At 42.4% G+C, this 23,122-nt stretch overlaps 1 protein-coding gene across 10 annotated transcripts in view; it reads right to left on the bottom strand.

Annotated features, from left to right (window-relative positions):
- Nucleotides 1–23,122, bottom strand: part of LOC144311562 (beta-galactosidase-1-like protein 2) — an 85,037-nt gene that overhangs the window by 9,693 nt on the left and 52,222 nt on the right. For all 10 annotated transcript variants that reach the window (XM_077894252.1, XM_077894248.1, XM_077894246.1 and 7 more), the window contains exons 9-14: nucleotides 17,354–17,435; nucleotides 16,200–16,264; nucleotides 5,630–5,714; nucleotides 4,982–5,119; nucleotides 4,382–4,462; nucleotides 3,624–3,730 (exon numbers count right to left, since the gene is read on the bottom strand). In XM_077894252.1, coding sequence (XP_077750378.1) covers nucleotides 3,624–3,730; nucleotides 4,382–4,462; nucleotides 4,982–5,119; nucleotides 5,630–5,714; nucleotides 16,200–16,264; nucleotides 17,354–17,435 — 558 coding nt within the window. The remainder of the gene's footprint in view (nucleotides 1–3,623; nucleotides 3,731–4,381; nucleotides 4,463–4,981; nucleotides 5,120–5,629; nucleotides 5,715–16,199; nucleotides 16,265–17,353; nucleotides 17,436–23,122) is intronic.

Below are 23,122 nucleotides of genomic sequence, written 5' to 3'. Positions count from 1 at the left end.
ATTTCATCAAGCATCTAGACCAGTTTACTAAAAATGTGAGGAGTATAAAGACATGTTCCCAGATACATGGGGATCTAATTAGCAAAACCCAGAATGTAGGGAATTCTATAGTACAAATAATCTTGCTCTTCAACAAATAAATGTAATAAAAAGAAAAGACATCTTTCGATGAAAAGAGATTTAAGACACGTATCAATTAAATGCAATGTGTGGCTGACCTCAGTGGGGTCCTGATATTAACAAACCAATGCAAAAAAAATGTTATGAGATAATTGGGAAAATCTGAACACTGGAAATTTTATGATTTTCAGTGGTGGGGTGCTCCAGCCAGTCTGTACCAGCTCATGAGTGACAACTGCGCACATTTCTACCCAACCCTGTATTTTAATTCTGTATGCAGTATTGTCATGCCAGAGTCTTGAAATTAGCCATAGTGGGAATATTTACACCACAGGATTTGGCAAACACTACTAATCAGAGTTTTTCCCTCTAGAGACCCTGTTACTAAATATTTCCCAGGAAATCACTGACTTTTAGGGATTATTACTACTATCACCATCATCATCAAGAATGATAATGATTTTGTAGTTGTATTTTTTTTTAATTGCTATTTATTTATGATAGAGAGAGAGAGAGAGAGAGGCAGAGACACAGGCAGAGGGAGAAGCAGGCTCCATGCACCGGGAGCCCGACGTGGGATTCGATCCCGGGTCTCCAGGATCGCGCCCTGGGCCAAAGGCAGGCGCCAAACCACTGCGCCACCCAGGGATCCCTGTAGTTGTATTTTTAAAAGAGTTTTTATCTTTTCAGATACATGTTTAATTATAGTTGAAATTATATGATATCTAGGATCTGCTTTAAATTAATCTTAAAAATAGTAGAGGAAAAGGAATATGGGTATAAATGAAACAGTTTAGCCACATATTAATAAGGTTGAGGTGCATGTTGAGCACATAGGGGTTCACTACTTTTCTCACTGCCACTTATTCATGTCTTCAAAATTCCATAAGAAAACATTTAAAACCACAAGACGCTCCAACGTGGGGTGCCCAGTCCCTTACTTGGCACTCCTTTACAAACACTTTTCATTCATCCTATTTGCAATTCCCTAAACATGCATTTCTTTCCATGTCTTTACAAATGGTTTCCACTATGCTTCAAATTCCTTTCCCTCCCCCATTCTACCCTACTATTCATCTCATTAAGCTCCTATTCAATCCTTTGGATCTCAAAATCACCTCAATTGGGATATAATATTGGATCCTGTGACTGTCCAGCATGCTGAACATCTCTCTAAATAATAACACAGCAGCTAGCACATGCTCAGCACTTACTACAGGTCACGTTCAAATATTAGCTGCTTAATCCACACCACAGTCCTATGAAGTAAGTGCAATTATTTGCCTTATTTTCCAGTAGGGAAACTTACAATGAGGTTAAATGATCACCCCAGGGTAAATACTGGAGCAAAGATTCAATCCCAGTCTTGGCTCCAGATTTATGCACAACAGAATACTATGTTCCCTTGACAATGCTGTGCTGCCTTCATTCCTCTATCATGGGACCTACAACCCCTAATCTCTATTCACCTCTCCTCTGTATTAGACTGGAAGTTCCCCCAAAACAGCATCTTGATAATACAGTTCCCCAAAGATTGTTTACTAAGTATTGTGTGAATGGCTACACAGGTTTTCCTATATGCAAATGGTTTTCAAACTATGTCCCTTTAAACCCTACAGGTAAGTCAGAAGTGGCATGTGAGCCATCCTAATATGTACCCCCCTAGAGAAAGGATGACTGACCCTTAGGATTCAAGTACAGAGTCAGAACCGCCACCCCTGATTAACCAGTGCGTGCTTTATGTACTGAACACTGCAGTGAGTTTGAAGAGAGTCCCTCTACTAAACCAAAAGTTTAAAGATCATTACCCTAGATCTTCATTCTAACCATCTTCAGAAGGGAGGGATCTCTTCTTGGTTATGCTATTGAAAGGAAATTTTCCCAGTATCCTGCAACATTTACACTGTTTCTTTACATTTAAATTTTCTGAATATTCCTGAATTGGTTCTGGGTGTCTTATTCTGAATTGTAAAACCTATGGAATGGAGAAGATATTTGCAAACATCTTATCAGATAAATGGCTAGTATCTAAGATCTATAAAGAACTTATCAAACTCAACACCCAAAAACACAAATAACCAGTCAAGAAATGGGCAGAAGACATGAACAGACATTTCTCCAAAGAATACATAACATAGCCAACAGACACATGAAAAAATGTTCAACATCACTCATTGTCAAGGAAATATAAATCAAAACCACAATGAGATACCTCCTCACATCTATCATAATGGCTAAAATTAACAAGTCCGATAACAACAAATGTTGGCAAGGAAGTGGAGAAGGGAACCCTCTTACATTGTTGGTGGGAATGCAAACTGGTGCAGCCACCCTGGAAAACAATGTAGCTATTTTCTCCTCAAAACGTTAAAAATAGAGCTACCCTACCACCCAGCAATTGTAGTACTAGGTATTTATCCAAAGGATACAAACATAGTGATTCAAAGGGGCACCTGCACCCCAATGTCTACAATAGCCAAACTATGGAAGGGGCTCAGATGTCCATCGACAAATGAATGATTTAAAAAAAGGTGGTAAAAAAATAAAAAAATAAAAAAATAAAGAAGAGGTGGTGTGTATGTATGTATGTGTGTGTGTGTATATATATACACATATTTGAAATGGAATATTACCAAGCCATCAAAAAGAATGAAATCTTGCCATTTGCAATGACATGGATGGAACTAGAGGGTATTATGCTAAGTAAAATAAGTCATTTAGAGAAAGACAAATACTATATGATTTCACTCATATGTGGAATATAAGAAACAAAACAGATGAGCATAAGGGAAGGGAAGAAAAAATAAAATAAGATGAATTCAGAGAGGGAGACAAACCATAAGAGACACTGAACTCTAGGAAACAAATAGGGTCTCTGGAGGGGAGGTGGGTGCGAGGTTGGGGTAACTGGCTGATGGGCATTGAGGAGGGCACGTGACATAATGAGCATGGGGTGTTACATGCAACTGATGAATCACTAAGTTCTACCTCTGAAACTAATTTTAAACCCCAAAACAAAACAAAAACAACCCTAAAAGCAATCACTAGTTAGCACTGAATATAGTAAATGTTGCTTCTAAAATAGAGAAATTAAAAACAATTAAAAAAATAAAATAAATAAAATAAAATAGAGAAATTAAAGGAAAGAAAATACAGTTCATTCACAAAAAGAAGGAAGCATTGTGCAAACCTCGATTAAAATGATGGAACAATGCTTAAGTCGGATATAATTCTAGATCATTAACAGGGTAATTTCTCTTTTGAAAGATAAATTTCATTTTGTACCTAAAACCAAATTCCAACTATGTGCTTCTCTTAAAAGTTACACCTAAAATAAATGACACTAAAACAAACAAACAAAACTTAGGAGAAGAAATTAAAACTACTAAGAATTGCTTTTTACTTCCCCAATAATTTACTCCCTATTCTTTGAGCTAATATTTTCCCTCCTCCCTTGTCTGTCCAAAGGCTATCCCATGCTTTTACACCCAGAAAATGCTTACCTCCTCCAAGTAGGGCATGACATCCCACAGAGAAATGTAGTATGGTGTTATCACTGACTTATATGTAGCCTTAGGTATAGAATCTGGTTGGGGATGCTTGGGAATTCCTGCAATTAAGAAACAGAAGATTGGACCATTCTGAGATCCCCATTCAAGGCCACCACATACTCTGCTACCCCCAAACCACCATGAATGAGGGACCCAGTCAGTCACAGTACTGCTTTCCCAACTCTGGGAAGAATCGTAAGGTAGGCAGTAACTGAGTGGGATTCTTTCATATTTATAGGCTCTGAGGCAGGATGTCGTGCTGTCTGGGAAGAGGACGTGGCACATCAATACCACAGCTGGACCAAGAGTGCTCAACCCAGCCCGCTCGTTAGACTCTCCTAAAGTCCAACGGGAAAATATGAATGCTCAGGTTCTGTCCTTCTTCCCCATCTCAAACAAGACATACTTATCTAACAGTGCCGGAAAAAATAAATAAATAAATAACAGTGCTGGGATGGGCCCTACAAGTTCCAGAGAGGATTCCGATGCACAGCCAAGTAAGCAACATGGCCCTAGATGCTGAGTAACTAGAGGCTGAGTCCTGTATTCTGTGCATATGTGAACCCCCATGGCCTAATGGTAAAATAAACTGGAATAAACTGGATATCTCCCCAAAAGTCCATCCTTATCCATTCCATCAATCCCCTCTTCACAGGATAACAGACCAGTTGAGAGGCTGAGTTATTATTCAGAGAGGTTGCTGTAGGTACCCAAAGAAAAGCTAAAAAAGTCTTGATACGAGAAGTACTCAGGAGTATATTCTCCGTTCTCTGTCAGCAGTGCCCCGTAGTCTGAAAAATATAAAGAAATCTGTCATTTTCCCTAAGAAAGTTCCAACTGCAGCAAAGGAAGACATGAGAGCTCAGTACAAAGCAAAAAGATCCTTAAAACAGCTTTGCAAGGAAAATTTTTGGCATTAGATAAGAAAATACCGTGTCCCAATTAGTCCAAACCAGGAGACACCTGCCATACCTCCCAGGGCTTTCACCTGAAGGCCAATAACCCCAGTCCCTGGATATCGAGTAAGTCCGGCTGAGAGCCCAAGGCTACTCCAATCCAGTGGTTTCTCTTTTTTTATTTAATTTCTAATTAAACTTCCTTCCCTTCCCTTCTCTTCTTCCCTTCCCTTCCCTTCCTTCCCACCTTCCTTCCCTCTCTCCCTTCTTCCCTCCTTCCCTTACTCCTTTCCTCCCTCCCTGCTCCAGTCCCGGAGATTGCTCCAATTCTTTGGGAGACCCACCCGAAGAGGCTCCAATCTCAAACGGTGGGGTGGCCTAGGTTGGAGATAGCTGCGGGGCACAAGTACTTGCCATAGCTCGTGATCATAGGGAGGTAATTATCCAAAGATGCAGATCCACCCATGAAGCCGAAGTTGGTGCCACCATGGAACATATAGAAGTTGAGGGAGAAACTAGCATTGAACATTTCACGTACCTCTTTCTTTAACACTGCACGTAGGTAGGAGGAAAAGGATAAATGGGAGAGAAAGTTAAAATTTGGGAACATTAATAGCCCTTTGTGGGCTGTTCAAACTGCACGTATCACACATTTGTTTATGCATCTTAGTCTTAGGTAAATATATGTCTAAGTACTTCAGTGTCCCTGAAGTACTTAGTAGCTTCTCACAATGAGTAACTAAAATCATGGTGTTGGGAATATTTACCTTCAAAACACATTTTAATAGTATTTGTCAACTCTCCTGGAAGGACATGGAAGCTAATCTGGGACCAGGGAACACTCGACTTCCACCCAACGCACTTTCATTGAATTACCCTGTCAGAACAACGTAATCACTTTAATACAATCAGAGTGGAAACACTGCTCAAATTTCCATTGCAATTACAATGACCCAATGACCCCGGGGCGGGGGAGCTTCAGCCTTGTGCCCTGAATCTCAAGTGCAGACCAGTGCCATCTGTGTCTCTATTCTCCTGAGAAAGGACCTAAGAAGTACTCACTATGTGAATCTGCAAAATGGGGGGCAGTGCCCCATCCATCCAAAGATCTTGCTGTGTACACCATCATCAGTATGGGGCTCCGACCCTGAGAAAAATGAAGTGTCCATTTAGTCAAGTCTGCTACAGTTTAAAAGCCTTGAATTGCTTAGTAGGGACCTGCGAGGCCCAGTCCTCACAAACTCCCTTTACGACTCAGAGCATCCCCCCACGGCTCACACACCCTGAGTTCTACTCTCTTTTCTCAGGGCATTTCCCTGGTCCTCTTGGGGTTTCAATGGACTTCTCCCTCAGGCTTTGGTAAAATCAATTACCAAAGCAACATATCCCTTTCTGGAACAAAGGATCTCTTCATTCCCTTCAGGGACCAGATTAGAGGCCTAGTAAAAATTGCCTGGCCCAGGAGAAGCACTAAAAATGATCAACAAACAAATACTAAAAATGTTAAATCCCATTAAATAAGAATTCTCAATTCCCATAATTGTGTTTTGTTTTTATTAAAGTATAATTAAATGTTCTATTAGTTTCAGGTGTACAATATAATGATCAAAAATTCCAAAGATTTCTCACTGCTCATCCTGTGTGCTTAATTCCCTTCACCTATTTCACCCAACCTCCGTCACCTCCCCACTGGCAACTATAGGTTTAACATACTGGTCTTTAAGAGTCCGTTCTTGATCTCTTTTTTTGTTTGTTCATTTATTTTGTTTCTTAAACTCCACCTGAGAGACATCATACGGTATTTGTCCTTCTCTGACTTATTTCACTTAGCATTATACCCCCTAGATCTACCCATAGTGTTGCAAATGGCAAGATTTCATTATGTACACACACACACACACACACACACACACACACACTATGGAATACTACATATACAAATAAAACAATCACATTTATGGACATATACATCATCGAAATACATAAACTTATAAAAATCACATTTTCTTTATGTATTTATCCATTATCACACACTTAGGCTGTCTCCATACCTTGGCTATTATAAATAATGCGGCTATGAACATAGAAGTACAGATCTCTCTTCAGGATAATTATTTCATTCCCTTTGCATACATACCCAGAAGCAAGACTTCTAAATCATACGGCAGTTCTATTTTTAATTTATGAACCTCTACAGTGTTTTCCATAATGGTTTTTACCAGTTTACATCTCCACCAACAGTATACAAGGGTTTTCTTTTCTCCACATCCTTGCCAGCATTTGTTATCTCCTGACTGTTGATACAGTTTGTCTTAGTGTATTTTATCTGATATAAGTATAGCTACCGATCCGATTTGTTTTGGCTTCTATCTTCATGGAATATCTTTTTCCATCCTTTGATTTCAGTCTGTGTGTGTCCTCAAGGCTGACGTGAGTTTCTTGTTGCCAACAGATGGTTGGTTCTTTTTTTTTTTTTTAACCTATTTAGTGGGGATCCCTGGGTGGCGCAGCAGTTTAGCGCCTGCCTTCGACCCAGGGCCTGATCCTGGAGACCCAGGATCGAGTCCCACATCAGGCTCCCCGCATGGAGCCTGCTTCTCCCTCTGCCTGTCTCTGCCTCTCTCACCCTCTGTGTATCTCATGAATAAATAAAATCTTAAAAAAAAAAAAAACTATTTAGCCATTCTATGTCTTTTGATTAGAGGATTTAGTCCATTTTACATTTAGTGTAATATTGGTAGGTATTATGTTAATGCTTTTCTGGTTGTTTGTAATTCCTTCCTTGTTGTTCCTCTCTTAATGTGTTCCTTTGTGGTTTGGTGATTTTTCTGTATTGGTATGTTTTGATTCCTTTCTTTAACTTTTGTATATCTACCACAGGATTTTGTTTTCTGGTTACCATGAGGCTTACATAAAACATCCCATATTGATAGCAACCTATTCTACTAGTAACAGGTTGGTTAACTTCAAACACATACTCTACATTTTTAACCCTATCCTTACATTTTATATTTCTGATGTCACAATTTATAATTTTACCTTGTGTATCATTAAAAAATTATTGTAGTGACAATTATTTTTAATACCTTTGTCTTTTAAACTTCATACTAGAGTTAAAACTGATTTACCTACTAGGACATTAGAGTGTTCTAAATTTAACCATACATTTACCTTCACCAGTGAGTTTTATACTTTCATATGTCTTCCTGTTACAAATTAGCTTTTCCTGTTACTAATTAGCTTACTGTTTCTTTCAGCTTATCTTCTTTCAACATTTTTTGTGAAGCTAGTCTGTTGTGATGAAATTTTTTAGCTTTCCAATAAATTTATTTATTTATTTATTTATTTATTTATTTAGCACAAGCAGAAGGAATGGCAGGCAGAGGGAGAGGGAGAAACAGGCTCCCTGCTGAGCAAGAAGCCACCACAGGGCTCAAACCCAAGACACTGGGATCATGACCTGAGGTGAAGGCAGATGCCTAACTGCACCACTTAGATGCCCCGAACTCCTTTAGCTTTGTCTGTCTGGCAAAGTCCACTTCCCCTTCTATTCTGAAGGACACTTTTGCTGGGTAGGGTATTCTGGGTTGGCAGTTTTTATCTTTTAGCACTTTGAATATACCATCCCACTTCCTTCTAGCCTATAAGATTTCGGCTCAAAAATCTGATAGCCATAAGGAGGGGGCAGATGTAAGATGGTAGGGTAGTAGGGGCATCCTGAACTTGCCTCCTCCTTCAAAAACAGCCAGATCAATGTTCAACTATTTGGAACACCTAAAAAGAAGATGTGACAATTAAGGAAACACTCTGCACAGTTGGAGGGAGAGAACGTGGCAGATGTGAAGTTTGGATTGGGAAGAGGACAGCTGTGTGACCACAAAGGGAAGAGGACTCTTTGCACAGAGCAAAGTCAGGAAGAGGAAGAAAATGGGAAAGAGCCCAGAGGGTCAGGACCGCACAATAAGCCACAAAGTAGAGATGCCCAGGGTTGCACAGGGAGATCACTCTCCTTCCCAGAGGCCATTTGGAAGAACGTATTTTCCCTCTCCAAAGACAAAAGGCAAGCCAGGAGCCACTGAGTGGTGCTCAATAGTAGGGTCAGAGGTGTGTGCAGAGGGCAGAAAATCCCTCAACAACGTTTTGCTGTGAGTCACGTAGGCTTAAATCCTGTGTTGCACACCCAGTGGCTGCTTTTCTGTGGCAGAATTAAGCAGAAAGCAGAGACAGGAGCAGACTGCAGGTAACCTGGCCGCCACTTTCCCTGTCTGCCACCACAGATTCAAGCCTCTGTGACCGCTTTTCTGGAACAGAAGGGAGTAGGGGACTGAGTTGAGTGCAGATGCCCAATAACCTGGTTCCAGCTTTTTGCTGAGCATTACAATAAACTGTAGCTTCTGCGTACACTGTGCGACAGCTTTCTGGGGTCAGGATGGTGCTGGGAATGCCTGGAGCCTCTCCTCTAGGGCACAGGAGTGGGCCCACACCTCACCTGGACTTTAAAACTTGGGAGTTTTGAATTCCAGCCACCAGCCAGAGATAAAATGCAGGAGACCTGTGGTGCTGGCTGTGCCAATGGCGCAGGCACAGAGAGGGTAAGGACAGGGAACTGATGAAAGCCTGGGGCACAGGACATTGTCTGCTTTTCTAAAAGGTCCTCCTGAACAGTGGTGGCCTGGAGTTCTGCTCCCCAGGGACAAGAGGGTAGGGTGACCCCATACTCTTGCTCCTCCACCACTCCCCCCTCCTCTACCCCACTAGCATAGTCAGAGAGCACCCCCAGTGGGGGCTGGAGTCCCCTACACTAAACCCTGCTCCCCTGCACTTGGCAGGAGCATCTTCACAAGGGCCAGCCAGCTTGTGGGCCTGCCCAGCAGGCCTCTCCCTCAGAACAGCACAAGCCACCACATCTACCAAGTCTATTGATTAAAGAAAGCTCCAAAACATCAGCTTCCAGGGAAATAGGACCAGGCTTGCTTCCTTTTTCTTTCTTTCTTTTTTCTTTTTTGTCCTGTTTTCTTAATTTTTAAAAAATTGAAAAAAATTTTTTTACATTTCTTAATTTTTTTATTCTTTACCCTTTATTTTATAAATATATAAATATATATATATATTTCTCTTTACTATTATATTTTTGTGTCAATGTTTATAATCTATTGTTCATTTGTTGGTCCATTTGTTTCCTTCTCTTATTTTTCAGGTCAGGCTCCTGTTCTCTCTCTCTCTCTTTTCCTTTCCCTTCTCTTTCTTCCTTTTTTCTTTTTAAGAATCAGGCTTATTGGTGATCCCTGGGTGGCTCAGTGGTTTAGTGCCTGCCTTTGGCCCAGGGCGTGATCCTGGAGTCCCGGGACTGAGTCCCACGTCGGGCTCCCAGCATGGAGCCTGCTTCTCCCTCCTCCTGTGTCTCTGCCTCTTTGCCTCTCTCTCTCTCTCTCCCTCTGTCTATCATAAATAAATAAATAAATAAATAAATAAATAAATAAATAAATAAATAAATATTTAAAAAAAAGAATCAGGCTTATTTATAGCTTATTGTTTATCTCTTTGTTTGCATTTTTGTTCCATTTCCTTTTCTCTTGTCTTGGACCAGTCTTTTTTGTCTGATTTTTGTTTGTCTTTGTGTTTTTTCTTCTTTTCTTTCTCTCTTTTGCAGGCTTATCTCGACAAACAAAAGGACACCTACCTAAAGGTCCAAACACTCCTCACTACAACCACTATAAGCAAGGAAGAGTTCTGTGGTGGAAGGACCAGTGGAAAGAGTAGCCAAAAGACAAGAGCAGAGTGTACACAGCATGTACCAGAAACACCTCCTGAAGTTTTTGTTGTTGTTGTTCTTATCACTGTTTTTACTGTTTTTTTTTTTCTTTTCTTTTTTTTTCATTCCTCTTTTCCCTTCTGGAAACAATAATTAGACCAAGAAATTTGCCCCAAAAGAAAGAACAGTAGGTAATACTTGGCATCAGGGATTTAATCAATATGGATATAAGTAAAATCTCTGAACTATAGTTTTTGTTTTAAGATTTTATTATTTATTCATGAGAGACACAGGGAGAGAGGCAGAGACACAGGCAGAGGGAGAAGCAGGCTCCCTGCGGGGAAGCCAATGTAGGACTCGATCCCAGGACCCCGAGATCACAAGCTGAGCCAAAAACAGATGCTCAACCACTGAGCCACCCAGGCATCCCAGAACTACAATTTAAAACAATGATTATAAAGATATTAGCTGGGCTTGAAAAAAAGCATAGAAGACACTAGAGAATCTTTTACTATAGAAATAAAAGAACTAAAATCTAATAAGACCCAGCAATTGCACTGCTGGGGATAAAAAAATAAATAAATAAAAATAAAAATAAAAATAAAAATAATAAATAAATAAATAAATAAATAAATAAGTAAAATCTAATCAGGCCAAAATTTAAAATGCCATTACTGAGATGCAGTCACAAATCGAGGGGTTAACAGCGAGGATAAATGAGGCAGAAGAAAGAGTCACTGATAATTAAAGACGAAATGATGGAAAATAAGGAAGCTGAAAAGAAAAAAGACAACTCCTATATCGTGAAAGGAGACTTTCAGAACTCAGCAATTCCATAAAAGCAAAATAATATCCAGATAATTGGGCCCCAGAAGATGAAGAGGGCAAGAGAGGGACAAAAGGTTTATTTGAACAAATTATCGCAAACCTTTTTCCAAGGAAGATCTACAAATAGCCAACAGACACATGGCTTGACATCCCTCATCATTAGGGAAATATAAGTCAAAAGCACAATGAGATCCCACCTGACACCTGTCAGAATGGCTAAAATTAACTACTCAGGAAACAACAGATGTTGGAGAGGATGTGGAGAAAGGGGAACCCTCCTGCGCTGTTGGTGGGAATGTGAACTGGTGCAGCCACGCTGGGAAACTGTGGAGGATCCTCAAATTTTAAAAATAGAGCTGCCCTACGACCCAGCAATTGCACTACTGGGGATTTATCCAAAGGAAACAAACATACTGATTTGCAGGGGCACCTGCACCCCGATGTTCATAGCAGCAATCTCCAGAATAGCCAAACTATGGCAAGAGCCCAGATGTCCATAAATCCCCTATGCTTTCAGCACACTTTTCATTCTTTTTTCTCTTTCTCTTAAGATTGGATGAATTCTACTGCCCTGTCTTCGAGTTTGCAGATCCATTTTTTTCACTTCATCGAGTCTCTATTGAGCCTCTCTATTGACTCTTTCAGTTCAGTATTGTATTCTTCAGCTCTATGATTTGTTTGGAACTTTGCTGAAAGTTCTCACTTTGCACATGCATTGCCCTCTTGACCTCAGTAAGTATCGCTATGATGATTATTTCGAACTCTATAAGGCAAACACTTATTTACATTTCATTAAGATCTATTTCTGGAGTTTCTTCTTCTGTTTGGAGCTTATTCTTCTGTTTCTTTCATTTTCTTTGACTCTGTCACTTTCTGTGCTTAGATAAAATAGCATTCTCTCACCCCCTTGACAGAATGATCTCACGTAGGAGATCAGCCCAACCTAAGTTCCTGGCTGCCTCTCAAACTTGTGTGGTTGTCCAAGCAATCTTTTTGTATTTTTTTAAATTTTTTATTTATTTATGATAGTCACACACACAGAGAGAGAGAGAGAGGCAGAGACATAGGCAGAGGGAAAAGCAGGCTCCATGCCGGGAGCCTGACGTGGGATTCAATCCTGGGTCTCCAGGATCACGCCCTGGTCCAAAGGCAGGCGCTAAACCGCTGCGCCACCCAGGGATCCCAATCTTTTTGTATTTTAATGGCTCGCAGTAGTTGAGTGTGTGCCAAGAACTGACCATGTTCCAAAGGAGAAGATGACAATCAGCAAGCTCCTTCCAGGGACACACAGGGCGATGGGCACATTGTAGCTTGTTCCTCTGTTCTGGGCCCAGGTATACACAGCCACAGTGTGGGCAGGAGGTGCTTCTGTGCTTGTTAAGGACTTTTTGTTTGGTCTGTTGCTGCAGTACCCATGAGCACAGGCCCCACTGGCTACTAGAACCAGGTGATCCAGCAGCCTGTTCCTCAGGTCACTGCTGCAAAAGCTAGGTCCCAGATGTGTTCACAAGCTCCTTCCACGGAGATTCTGGGGACTTGATTTTATGACTGGAGTGAACTGAAAAGAAGGTGCAAGAAGTGTCTGCCAGCTTTCCAGGACTGGGAAGACTGCAGCCGGCCTTTAGTGGCCCGCGAAATTAGAAGGCTGGCCTTCAGGCAGCAACTTTTAAAGTATGCAGATGTACCTCTTCAGGGACTGACTGGAAGACGGATGATTTTGCCTTTCCCTCTGTGCTAAGCCCTGACGGGTGGGGGTGGGGGTCAATCATGATTAGTGCTCACGAGACCACAACTGCTTCTTTTCTTATAGTCTTGTGGGTCTCATGGCACAGCTTTCAGAGCTAGGTGTTTGGAAGCCCACACCTCCAATGGAAGTCTTGAAAGTTGGGGTGCTCGATGTGTGGTCCCAGTCTTTCACTCCTCAGGGAGTAGCTAGGGGTTAGGGATTCCCTCTCGACTGTGGCACTGTATGGGGGTGAGGTTTATGGTGAGAATGTGTCTAGCCTTTCTCACCTATTTTGATGTGGGTATTTTCTCATTCTCACAGTACGTATAGTCACTCAGCTAGTTTCTGGACCTGTTTCAGAGAGAATTGCTTACAGGTGGCTGGACGTCTGGGAGTTCAGGAGTCTCCTGTGTCCCTCCAAACACTTTCACTCCAAACTACACTCTCAGTTCCTTCCATTTATTTTTAGAGAAATCCTGATTTATATTTCCTGGAAGCATTCCACTTCAGTAAAATATCTCCTAAGGCACAACGTTCTGAGCAGAAAAACAAATATTTCAAACATGCTCCTACCAGTATGAAGAAATGTTGTAATGTCACTCATAGTAATAAAATTCAAGCTTTCAAAACTATTGGCAGTAGATGCCACAGATTTGACTTACGTGAAGGCTGCCACCGATAGCATCCTAAGTGTCTTTCATATAAACTGTTATCAGAATGGATCTCTTCCTGTCTGTATTTTGGTATTTCAGCTTTGTTGCTGTTGTTTTGTTCTTAATTTTAATGCAGGGACTTTATAATTACTCTGTGTTGACTTCAGCCTACTGTGACATAGCAGATACCAGTCAGAACAGAGCCAACGACAGAGCCCCGACAAGGACAAGGAAGGCACCTGTTTGATCACCAGTCTACACCCAGAGCCTAGCACAGGACCTGGCACGAGGGACCCACTCAAAACAATGTGCTCATTCTGATCTAAAGTTGAAACATCTAACTTTTCATCCACTTCATGCTTTTGCTCCCCTTTAACTATGTAGGCTCTACTTTGTCCAGTCGGAGAAGCAGCTCTTTGACCGAGAGCACAAAAACAAACAAGGTGTTCAAAAGCTCTGCTTTCTCCCCATATTCGGTTACATCTGTCCTAAGAATCGTGTTTCTCTCGTGTTCACTTTCTCACATAGGAAATGCACTGAAAATAAATTACAACGAACTTCCACTACTTAATTCCTATGACTGCTCCCTCACCACAGAAGGAACTTAATGGTGGATGATATAAGAAAGTGAGAAGAGCACAGGATCTGGAGGCAGCACTTTTGGGTTTAAGCCCAGGTTATTCTATTTCATGATTATTCACATGTGATCTCAAATCAGTACTTCATCTAAACCGCAGTTTTCTCATCTGCAAAATGAGAATAAGATCAATAGGTTTTTACATGGTGATTTAAGAAATAAACATGAAGGGATCCCTGGGTGGCTCAGTGGTTGAGCGTCTGCCTTCAGCTCAGGGCGTGACCTCGGGGTCCTGGGATCGAGTCCCACATCCAGCTCCCTGCAAGGAGCCTGTTTCTCCCTCTGCCTGTGTCCTTGCCTCTTTCTGGGTCTCTCATGAATAAATAAATACAATCTTAAAAAAAAAAACATAAAAAATTGGGAAGAATAATAAGGCAAAAACATGTATATAAATGTTATCATCTAATGTTTTTCTAGCTCTTACTCTAGAGAGAGTACTACCTCATACTCTACATTTGCCTTCATTTGTTTATTGTCTGTCTCTTATCACTAAAATATAAGCTCCAAAACCTCTGCTTTTAGAGATCTCATTCACTGCTTTATTTTTTTTAAGATTTTATTTATTCATAGAGACACACAGAGAGAGAGAGGCAGAGACAGGCAGAGGGAGAAGCAGACTCCATGCAGGGAGCCCGACGTGGGACTCAATCCCGGGTCTCCAGGATCACACCCTGGGCTGAAGGAGGCGCTAAACCACTGAGCCACCAGGGCTGCCCTCGTTCACTACTTTATACACAATGACCTGAAAAGTGCCTAAGTGGCACATAGTAGATGCTAAAAACATTTACTGGCTGACTCAATGAATAAAACAATGACCTCATTTTCAGCACTTTGCTAATTACAGACAGCCTACCACTTCTAACTCTGGATTTCACCGGTTTTATTGCCTCCTCATTCTTCTTCCATGATCAATGTTATTAGCATCTATTTCAGTGTGGACTCTGCTGGGAATTATAGTCCCTCCTCCTCTTCTCTTGGAGTGCACTCGCCCCAACCCCTGCACGTCTCTCAGCTACTTGTACTGCTTCCTGATTTTGGCCCAGTCATCCGAAGGCTGGATACCCATCCCTTTGTACTCTTCTCTAAATCTTAGTGCTGTCTTAGACTACAGGGAGGAGAATCAGGGATTTGACAGTTTTTAGAACCCCAGGCATTATTTTATATGGACGGCAACTAACAGATGCTTTTTTGCTCCTAATACCACATATCCCAGTCCTGTGCAAAGTGAAGCAAGTAACCACGGATCTCAGCTGATGCTAGAAGCCAATGCTACCCTCTGATCTCCAGTTACCCACTAATAGTTTTACTACAAGTAGCATTTCCTATCTTGTGTTTATTTACACCCATGTCTTTCTCACTGGATCAGAAATAGTTACAGGTGGATGGGGCCATGAATGAAGGGTTAACATAAACCTCTGTCTTGGCCCATGCAAACTGACTTCAGGTCCACTTGAAAACCAGATCAAGGCAGAATGTTATCCATACTATCAGGTAGATCGTTCTGGTTAAAATGGCCTCTGATTAGCAAACTGTATCTGGGCTGGACGACTATGAATCCTAGACAAATCCAACTAGAGACACAGCTTCCTGCCTGCAGTGTATCTTGGAACCAAGAGTTCCCTGTAGGACACCCAGAATCTGCACTCATGGGGCTGTGACAGGGGTACCACTTGGTTCCTCTCCCAAGACTGAGGCTTCTCTGCCAGGAGGGCTCCCATTCCCTGAAACTTGAGCTATCAGTTTGGGCGGGCATAGCCCCTGGACTGCTGTGAGGATTCCTACTGATGCTGCCCTGCTGGCAGGCAATGCTTCTCGTTCCATGTCCTTCTACGGGGCAATGGGCCAGGCATTGTAAGCACTGGGGTTTTATTCAGTTCCACCGCAAACCACCGAGTGCAGGCATTTCAAGGGTCTAACAGATCCGAGTTTTCATTGAACTAATCCCTGATGAGAATGTCCCTCCCCCCAAAAAATGAGCTAAAAGGTCCTCGCATGAGCAAGAATCAGAACAGCTCCCGTCTCTGCAATGTCCTTACCTGGAGTGAGAAGAGCGTGTCGTAAGTCTCTTTCTTTATGTGTCTCATGTGAACGGTGGAGAGTGCTGTGGAGGGAAGGGGTATCACGCCAGGTCCTGCACGGGCGCCGCTGGGCAGAGGCCCCACGCTTCCAGGTCCTCCCCCGGGGCCCTCGCGCTCTTCCTGTGAACACTTCGTGCGTGGAGGTTAGCACTAAAGAGGCGGATGCCCACTTGCTTCAGACAAAGTGCTTTCACACGCCTCCCTTCATTCAGCATTTAAATGAGCCCCAGACAGTGAGAAGGGCGGTGGAGTACGTCCCACTATGCTGATGATACATGAAGGCCAAGCGGAGCCACAGCCCAGGGGTGACCAGCCAAGGACCTGGGCTTCACTGCAGGCTCCTTGGCTTCCAACTCAGAACACTGACCTGCCTTCCTGCAAGATGAGGGGCGCCAAAGGGGGGCCATCAGCAGAGGACAACGCGCCTGACAGGCGGCCAGTGGAAGGGCCAGGGGCACTGCCCTCCCGCTCTACTTCTTGGCTTGTCACCTCCTTCCATTTCCCTAAGTATCAATCCACATTTCCTCCTTATGATCCGATTCCATGTTTATCTACCACATTCATTCCCCAAGCGTATCTGCCCCCTGAGCTCCTGGGCTCAGGCCAAGGCAGCCCTTTCTCTACCGCTGTCTCCACTCCCTGTTGTTCTTCACGCTGACCCCGGCCAGGCCCCACTCTGGCCCCTAAGCACTGGAGAGGACGGAGCAAGTGCTCTGCGTTGCTGTTGCTCTGGACGTAATGGCTGCGGACGTGGAGATGGAAGCACTGGCTCCCTACCTCAGCCCCACCACTTTTTCCTAAAAACTATGGGGCCCCAGGGCACCTGCGTGGCTCAGGCAGGGAAGCGGCCGACCTCAGCCCCAGTTGCGATCTCGGGGTCCCAGGATCGGGGCATCAGCCTCTGCGCTCAGTGGGGAATCTGCTTCTCTACCCCTCCCCCTACTCACATTGTCTCTCTTTTTCTCACTCAAGTAAATAAAATCTTTAAAAACAAAAGTCCCAAAAACCTATGGGGCCTCATGCATGGGAAATGGAGAAATAAAAGCATCAGAAGGACCGCTGTTGTGTTTCCAACCTCATGGTACAGGAGACAGAGAAAAGAGAAGTTGTACCCTGAGTCAAGTGGCCTCTGGTCAGCGCTTCTCCGTCATCTCCGGTCATAAGCAACACCTTAATCCCTCTTGTAACCAGGGCCTGGGGAGAAAGTCGGTAAGGTAAACGGACTGTCTCTGGTCCCATGGGATGCCTTCTCTCTAGGAAGAAAAATCATGGTGATAAAAATACTGGAATGATACTGGGAAGTGGAGAAAAAGGCTGAATTCCCCATCCAACTACTTGTAAGTTAGTAAATTGGAACAAAAATGTCACCCCTGCCTCAGCCACACTCGGGGACACCAAACCGACAATGCAAATGTCCTGCCTAGAGGAAGAAGCAGGGGACGGTTCGCACTCACCTTAGCCCAGCGCCTTCCCCTAAGGACCCGAGCCGTAGTCATCAGAGAATCTGGCCAGCGCGCCAGAGAGCAGACGGTCGCCCTCCGCCGCGCTCAGGGTGACCACACGCCGAGGACCCACCCACGGGATGACCAGGGAACACGCACAACTGCTGGCGGCCCTTTGGTCAATGGCAAGCTCTGGTCAATCTTGGTTTAGCCAGTGTGTGGCCATACTTGTTGCAGGTGAGCCTTTAAGGCCTCTACTTTCAAAGAGAAAGAGAAAAGGTGAAGACACGGATCTGTTTTAAGATAAAATACTGAGACTGCGGCCCTGAGCACGGAGAACGGCCAAAGGTCCCCCTTCCTGGGCCTGTGGGTCACAAGATCTGGAAGGTAAACTGTTCCTGCAATTACACCAGAGCCGCTTGCCGGGTAGGAAGGGTGGTCTGCTTCGGCCCAACTCCTGGGAAAGGCGGGAAGCCTGAGAGGTGAGCAGAACGAGCGCAAGGGGCAGCGGGTTCCTTTTTTATTCAATGCAATTCACCAGCACGTAGCACACCGCAGCGCTCGAGACTCCACTCGTCAGCCGCGGAGAGCCCTCGGTGCCCGTCACATCACGCGCGCCCTTCACGCCATCACCAGATCACCAAGTCCCCTCGCCCCCCGTCGTCCAGCAACCCTCAGTAGGCCTCCTACCGTTACAGGTTTCTACGGATTCTCTCCCTCTCTGGCAACTTCCCGTTCCCTCCTTCCCCTGTGACGCTCTGGGCTGTTTCTTATATTCCTCACATGAGTGAAACCACAGGACAACTGTCTTCCTTGGTTGACTTATTTCCCTCAGAATAACACCCTCCAGGTCCACCTACATCGAAGCAAGTGGCAAGTGTTCATCCCTTCCGAAGGCCAGCGTTCCACTGTAGCTGTACACACATCTTCTCTCTCCACCTGTCGCAGGACACCTCAGCTCCTTCCACAGTTTGGCCGCTGTTGCTAGAACTCTGGGTGTAGGTGCCCGTTCCAATCGCCGGCATCTGTATCTTTGGGGTAAACACCAACCAGTACAACTGCTGGGTCGTAGGGCAGATCTATCTTTAACTCTTTGAGGAACCCCCAGACTATTTTCCAGAGTGGCTGCACCAGTTCACATTCCCCCCAACAGTGCAGGAGGGTCCCCTATCTCCACATCCTTGCCAACACCTGTTGTTTCCTGTCTTGTTAAGTTTTGTCATTCTCACTGGGGTGAGGTGGGATCTCATGGTGGTTTGGATGTGTAGCTCCCTGGTGGCCAGTGATGTTCAGCATGTTTTCACGCATCTGCTGACCATTGCTACATCTTCTTTGGAGAAATGTCTGTTCATGCCTTCTGCCCATTCCTTTTTTTTAATATTTTATTTATTTATTCCTGAGAGACACACACAGAGAGAGAGGCAGAGACACAGGCAGAGGGAGAAGCAGGCTCCATGCAGGGAGCCCGATGTGGGACTCGATCCTGGGTCTCCAGGATCAGGCTCTGGGTTGAAGGTGGCGCTAAAACGCTGAGCCACCCGGGATGCCCATTCTGCCCATTTCTTGACTGGATTATTTGGATTTTCAGTGTTGAGTTTAATGAGTTCTTTATAGATCTTGGATACCAGCCCTTCATCTGATACGTCGTTTGCAAATATCTTCTCCCATTCCATAGGTTGCTTTTTTTTTTTTTCATAGGTTGCTTTTTATTTTGCCGTTTCCTTTGCTGTATAGAAGTATTTTTATCTTGATCAAGTCCAATAGTTCATCTTTGCTTTTATTTCCTTTGTGTTTGGAAATGTGTCTAACAAGGAGCTGCTGTGGCCGAGGTTGAAGAGGTTGCTGCCTGTGTCCTCCTCTCCAATTTTGATGGAATCTTGTCTCACATTTAGATCTTTCATCAATTTTAAGTTTATCTTTGTGTCTCATGTAAGAGAATGGTCCAGTTTCATTTTTCTGCACGTGGCTGTCCAATTCTCCCAGCATCATTTATTGAAGAGACTGTCCTTTTTCCAGTGGATAGTCTTTCCTACTTTGTCAAGTGTTAGTTGACCATAGAGTTGAGGGTCCATTTCTGGATTCTCTATTTTGTTCCATTGATCTATGTGTCTGTTTTTGTGCCAGGACCACACTGTCTTGATGATCGCAACTTTGTAGTACGACCTGAAATCTGGCATTGTGATGCGCCCAGCTATGGTTTTCTTTTTCAATATTCCTCTGGCTATTCGGGGTCTTTTCTGATTCCACACAAACCTTAGGATTATTTGTTCCGATTCTGTGAAGAAAGTCCATGGTATTGTGATAGGGCTTGCACTGAATGTGTAGGTTGCCATGGGGAGCACTGACATTTCACAACATCTGTTCTTCTAATCCATGAGCATGGCCTGTTTCCCATCTCTTTGTGCGTTACTCCATTTCTTTCATAAGTGTTCTGTAGTTTGTAGAGTACAGACCTCTTACCTATTTGGTTGGGTTTATTCCTAGGTATCTTATGGTTTTGGTGCAGTTGTAAATTTCTTTCTTAATTTCTCTTTCTTTAGTCTCATTGTTAGTGTATAGAAATGCAACTGATTTCCATGTGTTGACTTTATATCCTGTCACATTGTGGAATTGCTAAGAGTTCTAGCAATTTTGAGGTGAAGTATCATGTCATCTGTGAAGAGTGAAAGTTTGACTTCTTCTTTACCAATTTGAATGCCTTTTATTTCTTTTTGTTGTCCGACTGCGGAGGCTAGGACTTCCAGTACTATGTTGAGCAACAGAGGTGGGAGTGGGCATCCCTGTCGTGTTCCCGACCTTAGGGGAAAGGCTCCCAGGGTTTTTGTACATAGCTTTTATGATTTGAGGTATGTTCCCTCTATCCCTAAATTGTGGAGAGTTTTATTCAAGAAAGGATATATTTTGGCAAATTCTTTTTTCTGTACCAATTGAGAGGATCATATGATTCTTGTGCTTTCTTTTATTAATGTGACGTATCATGATAATTGATTTGTGAATGTTGAACCAATCTTGCAGCCCACGGATAAATCCCACTTGGTTGTGGTGAATAATCCTTTTAATGTACTGTTGGATCCTATTGGCTAGTATCTTGGTGGGAATTTTGACATCCGAGCTCATCAGGGATATTGGTCTTCAATTCTCCTTTTTTGTTGGGGTGTCTGTCTGGCTTTGGGATCAAGGTAACCCTGGCCTCACAGAACGAGTTTTGGCAGTTTTCCTTCCCTTCCTGTTTTTTGAAACAGCTTCAGAAGAAGAGGTATTAATTCTTCTTTAAATGTTTGGTAGAGTTCCCCTGGGAAGCCGTCTGGACTCCTGTTTATTGGGAGATTTTTGATAACTGCTTCAATTTCCTTGCTGGTTATGGGTCTGCTCAGGTTTTCTATTTCTTCCTGTTTCAGTTTTGGTAGCTTATAAATTTCCAGGAATGAATCCATTTTTTTTCCAGATTGCCTAATTTGTTGGCATATAATTGCTCATAATATGTTCTTAAAATTGTTTGTATTTCCTTGGTGTTGATCCAGAGCTTTCCTCTTTCATTCATGATTTTATTAATTTTAATCCTTTCTCTTTCCTTTTTGACAAGTCTGGCCAGGGGTTAACTGATTTTATTTTATTTTTTTAATCAATTCTTCTTCTAAAGAACTAGTTTCATTGATCTGTTCTCCTATTCTTTTGGTTTCTATTTCATTGATTTCTGCTATAATCTTTATTATTCTCTTTTCTTGCTTGGTTTAGGTTTTATTTGCTGTTCTTTCTCCAGCTCCTTTAGGTGTAAGATTAGCTTGTGTGTTTGAGAGCTTCCTAATTTTTTGAAAAAGGCTTATATTGCTAAGTACTGCCCTTTTAGGACCACCTTTGGTATACCCCAAAGGTTTTGTACAGTTGTGTTTTCATTTGTTTCCATGAATTCTTTTAATTCTTTAAATCTCTGGTTGACTCATTCATGTTTTTAGTAGGATACTCTTTAACCACCAAGTGTTTGAGTTCCTTCCAAATTTCCTCTTGTTTCCAATCTTTTGGTATCGAGACCTGATTTGTTACTCATTATATAATCTATTCTGGAGAATGTTCCATGGGCACTTGAGAAAAATGTGTATTCAGTTGCTTTAGAATGGAATGCTCTGTATATAACTGTGGAGTCCATCTGGTCCAGTGTGTCATTCAAAGCCCTTGTTTCTTTATTGATCTTTTGCTTAGATTATCTGTCCATGGCTATGAGTGGGGTGTTAAAGTCCCTCATAATCAATATTGATTATTATCAATGTGTTTAATTTTTTATTAATTGGTTTATATAATTGGCTGTTCCCAAGTTAGATGTATAAATATTTATAATTATATCTTCTTGTTGGATAGACCCTTTAATTATGATATAGTGTCCCTCTTCATTTCTTATTACAGTCTTTGGTTTAAAATCTAGTTTGTCTAATATGAGGATTCCTACCCTAGCTTTCTTTTGATGTGCATTTGTATGATAAATGGCTCCATCTCCTCACTTTCAATCTAGAGGCAACTTTAAGTCTAAAATGAGTCTCTTGTAGACAGCAAATAGATGGGTCTTGCTTTTTTATCCAGTTTGATAACCCTGTATCTTTTGATTGTAGCATTTAGCCCATTTACATTCAGAGTAACCATCGAAAGATATTAATTTAATGCCATTGTATTACTTGTGAAAGCCCTGTAGATTGTCTCTTTCTCTTTCTGGTCTGTTATTTTTGGGCTTTCTCTTCACTTATAGGATCCCCTTTAATATTTCTTGCGGGGCTAGTTTAGTGTTCGTGAATTCTTTTAGTTTCTGTTTGTCTTGGGAACTCTTTATCTCTCCTTCCATTCTGAACAACAGCCTTGCTGCATAAAGTATTCTTTGCTGCATATTTTTCTCATTTAGTACTCTGAATATATCATGTCAGCCCTTTCTGGCCTGCCAGGTCTCTGTGGATAGGTCTGCTGTTAATCTAATATTTCTCCCCCTCTACGTTAGGAATCTCTTATCTCAACCTGCTTTCAGGATTTTCTCTTTATTTTTGAAATTTGCTTTTTGAAAAAGCTTCACTATTATATGGTGGAATGTTGATCTGTCTTTATTAATTTTCAGAGGGATTCTCTCTACTTCTTGGATTTGAATGCCTGTTTCCTTCCCCAGATTAGTTATGATTTGCTCAAATATTATCTTCTCTCTCTCTCTCTCTCTTTATTCTTTTTCAGGGGCCCCAGTAATTCTAACATTGTTTCACATTATTGTATCTCTGATTTCTCAAAGCCTCCCTGCATGGTCCATCAACTGTTTTTTTTTTTTCTTGTTTTCTCAGCTTTCTTCCTTTCCATCATCTAGTCTTCTATTTAATTTACCCTCTTGTGCTTCATCTACTCTAGCTATTAGAACATCTATTTCAGACTGCATCTCAGGTAAAGCATTTTTAACTTCAGCTTGATTAGATTTTA

The sequence above is a fragment of the Canis aureus genome, chromosome 3, assembly GCF_053574225.1.
Source record: "Canis aureus isolate CA01 chromosome 3, VMU_Caureus_v.1.0, whole genome shotgun sequence".
Classification (NCBI taxonomy): Eukaryota; Metazoa; Chordata; class Mammalia; order Carnivora; family Canidae; genus Canis; species Canis aureus.
The sequence above is the reverse complement of the archived record's forward strand: the minus strand, read 5'-3'. Positions and strand labels throughout refer to the sequence as shown.